The following is an 8,686-nucleotide window of genomic DNA, read 5'->3' as shown; positions in this document are numbered from 1 at the left end:
GGCCTGGTGAGCATTGGCTCACACCTTCCTCGAAGGACTCCTGCTCCCAGGAGAGCTGCGGAAGCCCTGCAATCACACCCAAGCTCAGGGGTGCCTGGAGGCTGTCCTGAAACTGGATTGGTCCTCAAACTGGCAGGGCCGCTTTTTGGGAACTGGTCACTCTAAGCAACTTGAGAAAGGACGTCCGTGTGGGCGAGCTCTGCCAGCTGAAGCAACAGATGCTCATGTGGGGGGTGGCCGGGAGGAGGCCAGGCCCTCCCTGGGGCGAGGCAGCGTGGCCACCCTCCTGGGGGCTGATGTTTTAGCGGGGCTCCGGGGGGTCCTGAGCGGAGCAGAAGGATCCTGGCTTTCCAAACTTTAAAGGAGCAGTTTTCCGTTGCGATGAATTTTCAAAATTTTCCCAAGCCTCTGCTTGGCGGTGGCCATGCCCTTTTTTGTACGTTTTCCTGGGAGCGGGGGAAAGGACACAAGGAGGAAGGTGAGTGAGAGAGCAGAAGGAGGGGTGGGGCCAGGGGTCCTCCCGGGAAGTGGCCTGCAACGCCCCAGCACCCCTCTAAATCATGAATGGTTGGCCAAGTGCTCCTGGAAGAGGCCTGGGTGGCCAGGAGCGGAGTGGAGGGCTAGGTGGGAGGGGCAGGGCCGGCATCACTGCACAGGAAGCCCCACCCCAGCTCCCGGCAGCAGGCTCATCTGGAGCCACACTCCCCCCCTGCACAGCTGCTGGGGTCCACAGCCAGGGTGCAGACAGATGGTACCTGGGGGGATGGCGGGGAGTGAGGGGGCCCAGCCAGTCACCCACCCCAGTTCACACAGAGGAGCTGGGGCCACTCTGGCCCCCTCCCAGCTTACCCTCAGCAAACTGCTGACCTAACTCTGACTCTAAGCCAGGGCCCAAAGCTAAGGCCTTGGAGGTCTGCAAGCCCAAATCTGGGATGAGCAGCCCCCTGGAGGGTCACCCTAGGCCCGGGGTCTCCATAGACACCTTTCCTCTCCTGCACGGACAGAATGTGCAGCGGCAGACAGGGCAGCCAACGCTAAGCGGGGACAAGCGCCTGTGGTTGTATCCAGGACAGTGTGCAAGTCTAGGGTCACTCAGGGCGGGCGGGCACAGTACCTTTGGCAGCGGTGTTGTTGGGGGACGACGCAGAGGGCCGTCTCTGTGTGAGGAAGACCCCAGGGGCCATGGGCTGAGAGGTGCGGCCCGTCTGGGCCCCAGCAAAGGTGCCGGCCGCTGTGTATTCGTGGTCGGCTAGGCTGCTGCTGTGCGACTCAGGTGGGGGCTCAGGCGAGCTGCCCTCCTGTGAGGCCTGGCTGCTGGCCGTGCTGGTGGAGGCTGGGGTGGTAGAGGCCGGGGTGGTAGAGGATGAGGTGGTACCGGCCGGGGTGGTGCCGGCAGACGTGGTGCCGGCTGGGGTGGTGCTGGCAGAGGCTGAGGGGGAGACAGTGTTGGGAACCAGCTTCCTTTTGGCATTCTTTTTCTTCCTGCTTTTCTGCTCCTCCTTTGAACAAAGCAAGCACGCAGGTTACCCCTCAGGATAGGCTGGGCCTCAGGTGTTGGACCCCCCTGGTGTCAGAGCAGGCCATGCCCAAGCCCCACAGTGGGCAGGGGGTCACTGCATTCCCGTTTGGGGAAGGGCTGTCCTGACCATCGGGACATACAGGATGTGGCACCAACACTCACAACAGCAGATGGGCCCTGCTCAGGCTACATTTACCTAGTGGAGGGTGTATAGGATAGACCCCAGCCCCCCATCACCCCACTCCAAGCTGCTGTGGAACTCTGGGTTCTAGGATATCCACTTTGGTCCTATCAACTTCCTTGGGTGCACAGATGGGGTTCAGCTGATCCAGGTGGCACCTGAGGCCTGGGACACTTCTTTCTGAATAACTGGGCCTGGGAAGAGCTGACGGTGGTAAAGGAGATGGTAGAACAGAGCTTATAGTGATGGGATACCCACCTCCCGTTCCACGAGGACAGGTGGAAAACACTGGCTCACAGGGGACAGGGAGTCCTCCCCCAACCCCACGCCAGAAAACCAGCTTTAGCAAGAAGGCACCTGCCAGTGTTAGGCCCACCCCACTTTCAGGGACCAGGAGAAAGAGGGGTTGCAATATCCGAATGTCCCCAAGCCTGTGACAGTCCCCAGCCTAAGTGGCTTATGCCCAGGGTAGGGACAGAGACTTCTGGGGAGCAGAGTCCAGTGGGGTCCCAGCCCAGTGCATTGCTCTCCTCACCTGCTGGGACAGCTTGGCTGCGGCAGCCGCCAGCCCGGTCTCGATGGAGGCTACTCTGGTGCCTTCGCGCACGGGCCTGTCCTGCCGGGGCACCGATGGGCCCACCCTCGCTGTAGAAGAAAAGTCAGCTGCCTCAAGCAGTGCCTGCACCTGCCCCGGCCTGACCTCCCCCAGCCCTGCCCCAGTCTATCAGAATCCAGGGACACACTACCACTTGGAGAGGGCCATCTTGAGCCCCAACAGAAGGTGGTCTCTCACACCCCATCAAGTGCAGGGCAGGGGCCACATAGAAGGTTCCCGCTACAAACTATAGGTCTCAGGCTTAAGCAGGGCGAGGAAGGAAAAGGGATCAAAACAGGGTGGGAAGAGCAAAGGGATCATGGTGATGGTCCATGGGTGATGTGGTGGCAGGAGATTTAGGGGACTACACCTGAGGGAGAAATCAAATACTGTACAAAACTGAACAACAATGTAAGAAAAGTAAATGATTAAATAAACAAATAAATACATGAGAAAGGGCCTGCTACAAAGGGGGCCAGGGTCTGAGGTGACCCTTCCCGGGGACATGAGCAAGAGGGTCAGCTGTGGGGCGCTGCACAAGCTCACTCTGGGAGCTGCACACAGTGATGGCTCTGGGTTCTGAGAGGGAAGCGGTCATCACACCCTGTAGGCAGGTGACACTCCACACAGAGCTTGTGCCCACAGTCTGGGAAGCCAGGGGTGCAGGCCCGGCTTTCCAAGTCAGGTGTCCGGCTCCAGCACTACCTGTTGGGCTGTAGGGGGCATCATCCGAGCCTTTCCTCTTCTTGGACCGGGACTTGAAGACAGGGCTGTCCTCGTCTGACTCCAGAGAGGGGTACACTAGAGAGTCCAAGGGGAAGGGTTGAGCCACTTGTGTGCTGCAGATTGCTGGGTCCCCCCACCTATCCTCAGGTTACAGCTGCCCCTGTCGGGCACGGGTACAGGTACCCAGATTGTGATTCTGAGTCCCCCTAACTCCAGGGCCTGTGGCCCCTGAAACACCAGGATCCACCCTAAACCTCCAGGGAGGCCCCAAAATGGGAGCCCACTCTGCTGTCATGTCAGTTCGCAGCAGGCCCTGCACCACTAGGGAGCAGAGGACTGCACAGTCCCTGCACTCATGGGTGCCAAGTCCACTCCCACAGAGCAGAGCAGAGCAGATCCCTCCAGAGATCCCGATGGAGGCCATAGCCCAGCTGTGGAGGCCACAGCCCAACTCACTGACCACCTGGGTCTCTGCTTCTCCAACTATAGAGAGAGACCATGAACAAGGTCTCATGTGCCTCAGAGAGTGAAATGGCGAGGCCACAGGGAAGGGGCCAGTGGCTGAATGGGCCATGCTCTTCAACTTGATTGGATACGGCCCCCCCCCCCCCCCGCCGCCCCGGATGCACACCCATGGCATCAGCGACTAAACCAAAGGGATGTTCTAGCTGACGGCCAGAGCCCCCACCATCACAACTGTGATGGTCAAAGGACCATGCTGCATCCGCGTGCCCGCTGCTGCTGGCCTCAGAAAAGGGCAGGAGTGTTGTCATAAGCTGCCAGGTGGATGGACCCAGAAGGGCATGCTAATATGGCCACCCCACAGCCCCCGGCACATGGAGTTCTGTTCAGGTGGCAAGTCCAGAGCGGGACACCTAGGAGGTGCTGTCCATCATAGTGGCCAACAGCTAGGGGGAGAGGCTGCAACGGTGATGAGTAAGGGCCAGGGTCTCCTTTTGGGATGACAAAATGTGATGGTGGCGCACACCTCACATGCCAAACAGTGTGGAACAGCACAGAACTGCGCATTCTTACAGGGGCCTGTTACAGCCTGTGAGCCACATCTCAGAAGAGGCCCGGCCCACACCCTGTCAGGCCTCCCCACCCGGCCTCACCGTAGTCTGAGTCCTTGAAGCAGGCATCCAGGTGGTCCTGCTCCTCCTCGTAGTCGTCCAGGCCCACGCTGTTCCTGGCGGTCCTCTTCAGCAGCCGCTTGCCCGTGCTCTTGCCACCGCCCCCGTTCTTCCGGGCGCTGTGGGCTGCCAGTGAGCTGCCCTTGGCCTGGCCAGCGCCCCACGAGGTCTGCAGGCAGGAGTCTGAGGCCTGCAGGTTGGCCATGGACAGCATTCCCTGAATGGCTTCCTGTGTGCTGGGGGAGGCTGGGGGCTGGCTGGGGGCAGAGAGACAGGCACTCAGTCCACGGTCTGTGGCTCACAGCACACAGCTCATGCTGCGCGGCCCTCAGCCCATGGTGCCCTCTCCACAGCCCACAACCCGAAGCCCATAATCCATGGGCCTTCATGGCATGCACCACCTTCTGCCCAGTGGCCAGAGAGGGTGTAGTGCAGAGGGTAGGGCTGAGCCAATGACTTCCCTATGGAACTGGTTATCCACATCCTACCCTAGCCCTCCAGGGAGGACTGAAGGTCTTGGTAGAGAGGGACATGGACAGGAGACACAGAAAGGGGGACAGAGGGAGTGAGTGGCAGATTGAGAAGCCCCAGCTCCAGTCCGACCACACGCTCGACTTGCACCATAAAGCCAACATGCAGGTGCTCCTAGGCCCCAGGCCTCTGCCCTCCCTCCACTCCAGCTGGATCTGTGCTCCCTTGGGCCTGCCCTGTCTCCCATCCTAGACCCTTGCCTTTGGTCCCAGTCCCTTCCTCTGAATCTGGCAGGGCACCCCCCTAGCTGGCACTCTGACATTGGGGCAGCATAGCCCTCTCCCTCCCACTAAAACTACACCTGTACTCACACCTGCTCCCAAACCTATAACCAAATCTATACCTTCACCTACACGTACACTCAAATCTATACCCTGCCTATACCTGCTCTACACCTACACCTCCTGACACCAAAGCCACACCTTGGCTCAGACTGAGCTTAGTCCCTCTTAACCCCTCTCACTCCCTTCCTATTCCCGAGGACCCACATGGGGTTTTGCCAGGCCTCCTTATGGGGTCCTGTCCATTCAATGCCCCTCATCCACCCAACGGCCCCATGCAGCCCACAACCTCCTGCAGCCAGAACCCCCCAACCTGCCTGAGCACCAGAATCACCTGGGAGCTTTAAAATGACAATGCCCAGACATTGCCTGGAGATTCTGGACTGGCTGGGCTCTGGATGCCCACATGCAGCCAAGAGGGAAGGTTTGCCCTTACAGGTCCCCCACATCACTCCCCAAGGCACGCAACACCCAGCATAGGCCATGATAGCCAGCATCTCCCTTCAGCAGTTGTTTCTGGTCCTTGCCCTCACCCTCTGCCCTGTGGCACAAAGCCTGAGCCACACAGTACACCACAGCCCTACTTCAACCTTCAGGGACACCAAGGGAGCTCCCCAGCTGACCCTCCTCTTTCTCTGGGCCCCTGGGAGGTAGGACCAGGAGCTGGTATAGGGTGAGGCAGTCCCTAGCCCTGAGCGTGTGCCAAGCTATGGCCCTACCTAGCCCTCCTCTGCACTATCACAGACCAGCGGCATCAGGCAGCCCTGTCCTTTGTGGCTGACATAGGCCCCTCCTGCATACCCCAGGAGACCAACCTGTTACCAGGGCTGCTGAGATGCCCAAGCAATACCCAAAAGCACCAACCCACGCAGGCCCTTGAGGGTCTACATCACCTTCTCTATGCACCCCAACTTCTCTATGCACCCCAACTCACCCCTCCTTTTCCTCTGTGCCTTGGCCCCACCTCCAACTTCCAAGAAATGTCTGAGGCCCATTTCAGTAAGACCACTGAAATGGGAAGGAGTCAGGGGCTCCCTAGTCTGAAAGGGGAGGTTCACAGGGAGTGTGGCTAGAAGGCTGTCCATGGAGACCCAGGGAATAGCTTGGACAAAAGCTTAGAGGGGCACTGTGGCCCCAAAGCCAGGGACTCTGCCCAAGCAGAGAGAAGACACAGGGTGGGCACCTCTCTGGGCAGCTATCCCTGAACACCACTTCCCAGCCTGCCAAGATGCCCTGGATGGCAATTTCCCTGGAACCAAACAGGACTGTGGTTCCAAAGCTACAAACAAGGGGAAAAGCAAATACTGTTAAAACACCCTGGAGAGTATGGAGTTCCCACTGGCCAGTCGTCCGCTTGCCCCAGCGCCCCCCACCCCAGTAACAGCCCCCACTGTAACACAAAGGCCAAGGGCTGCCCAGCCCCAGCTGGGGCCACGTATCGCCGTTGCTGTGCCACCATCACCGAAACTGGGCAGGCACCTGCACCCTGTTAGAGTGCAGGAGGCAGCAGACACCCTAGCTCTTGGCACCAGCTCCCCTGGACCCTACATAGGCCTGGTCAGTCCTGCCCTGAAGGTCTCAGACCCTCGCCCAGCCCCAGGTTCCGACAAACTGCAGGCTCCCCTGTGAGATCAAAGGGCAGGAGTGAGGACACCCACCACAAAGACCCTGGGAGCCAGCGCAGAAGCCAGCGCCGGCCCGTGCCACCTGGACCTGAAGGTCCCAGTCTAGCTTGGCTGCAGCCCAACAGGGAGGGGTCAAATGCCCATCCCAGCCGCCCATCTGTCCATGAGGGACCAGGAATCAAGGAGTAGTCTAACGAGTCCACATGGAAAATAATACCTTAATCCTCCAATTATCATACCAAAACCCTCGCCCTCCCCCTTACCCCCACCCCCGAGGTAAACACTAAGCAAACCATCCACAAGAAATTAACATATTTTCCTCCATTTTCTTCAGCTGCTTCTTTCCAAAGAGCAAATACTTAAAACAGAGCAAATGGACCATCAAAAACTGACCGATGTTGCAAATGGGAGACTTGGGAGAGGAACTGCCTGCGGCAGGCACGTGTGCGGGCGTGTGAGGGCACACGTGTGCCTCAAGTCGGTGCTTGTGCCCCGGCTCCACAAGGAGCCCTCATCCCAGAGCCATTTTGATGGACCTCACAGGGGCCTTAGATCCCAGGCGCCTCTCTAGGGCCTGAGCCTTGGGCCTCCCAGAAGATAGGCACCACCACAGGGGCATGGTGCCAGCACCCTCCGGGAAGAGCTACCCCTCCTATGGTCCCAGCTGAGCTACCCCTCCTATGGTCCCACCACTGCAAAGGCCACAGGGCATCTCTGCAGTGAGGGGCTGGGTTTGCAGCCGATAGACACCAGTTATTCCCAGTAGGAAATGTGCCCCCCCCCCCCAAAAGCACTGTGGACATCTCCATTTGTATTTCACTCCCGGGAAAGAAGGCACCTTGGGCCACCAATGAACATGACATTGCACAAAAAATAGTAATTTGGGAAAGAAGATACAGCCATCTAGCAAGAGCCCTTTCCAATCAAGCCCTGACCAGCCTCGAGGGTTTGACTGACATGTGGCCCCAAAGATCTCCCATACCCTGGGTCCTCCATTCTGGAAGCACAATGTCAAAGGAAAAGGGGACAGGTGGAGGGCAGACCTAAGGACCAACTGGCACCATGCAAGCCTGGCCCACAGATGTCATGGCATGGCCGGCCTTCAAGGTTCTGCCTGGGTTCCAGAACCAGGCAGCTGGGAGTTCTGGTCTGGCTTCTCCACTCCAAGTGGATGATCTAAGCACTTCAAGCCTCAATGTCCCCATCTGTACAGCAGGAAACCACAGCTCCCCCCAAGGCCTAGGAGGGGAGCCCTCTGCAGATCCAAGTGGGAGGATAGAGGAAGGGGGACAGGCCCAAACCCTTAGTTATCTATCGGTGGCCTTTGTGGAAATTCCACGTGGAAAAAAATGACAGTGCTACTTAGAAATAAAATTTAACCAAGATTGAGAGAACTTAACTGGGACCATCATGAGAGAAACCAGCCCCAGCCCTCATCAAAAGCGAAGCCCAGAAGGGATTAATCCATTTCTCTTGAATCAGAGGATTGGACCTGACAGGCCTGTGCAGGGAGGGCTACCTGGACAGTGCCGAGTAGATACATATCCCAGGCACCTACCTGCCTGCCCCAAATCCCAGAACTCCAGGCAGGACAGCATCTACGTCCCACCCCAGAGCAGTGAGTGGAGTTTGACCCAATTAGGCCTCAGTGCTGTGGTTTTCACCCTCTGGTCAGGCCACATGTTCCTACATCTGGGTGGAAGGACTCATGTTGGGTCAGGACCATCACCCCTCCTGAGCTCAGCACATTGCCTCTATTAATATAACCTATGGTGAAATTGTAGGGCATAGGCTCTGAGCTTTCAGGGACCAAGCCTGTATCCTCTTGGACTATTGTCTGATCCCATGGTTGGGTTCTATACCAACATCTGGCTACAGTGCTAGCTGGAGCATTACAAGGACAGCGTGGTTGACTTCTGCAAGCCCCTTGCAGGCGTGACGATCTGATAACCTGACTGATCTAGCCCTTCCTTAAAGCAGGGGCTCTATGGTCCCTGAGCTCTGAAGCCATTGTGCCCAGGCCTTGAGGTGAGGTATCTGCAGGAAGTCAGCCAACTTTCATTCAGATGTTGGGCCCATGCCTGGGATTTTTCTT

The 8,686-nt window shown here is 58.2% G+C and overlaps 1 protein-coding gene across 1 annotated transcript in view; it reads right to left on the bottom strand.

Moving 5' to 3' along the window:
- Positions 1–357: 357 nt before the first annotated feature.
- The window catches only part of PHF2 (PHD finger protein 2), a gene marked incomplete at both ends in the record, with an annotated part of 61,916 nt that continues 53,587 nt past the window's right edge, over positions 358–8,686 (bottom strand). Inside the window, 5 exons of the mRNA XM_084238518.1 lie at positions 358–446; positions 1,115–1,499; positions 2,236–2,345; positions 3,001–3,096; positions 4,137–4,411. Of these exons, the coding sequence (XP_084094644.1) occupies positions 358–446; positions 1,115–1,499; positions 2,236–2,345; positions 3,001–3,096; positions 4,137–4,411 (955 nt within the window). The remainder of the gene's footprint in view (positions 447–1,114; positions 1,500–2,235; positions 2,346–3,000; positions 3,097–4,136; positions 4,412–8,686) is intronic.

This window comes from Talpa europaea (assembly GCF_964194135.1).
Source record: "Talpa europaea genome assembly, chromosome: 7".
Taxonomy (NCBI): Eukaryota; Metazoa; Chordata; class Mammalia; order Eulipotyphla; family Talpidae; genus Talpa; species Talpa europaea.
This window is presented reverse-complemented; position numbering and strand designations above follow the sequence as displayed.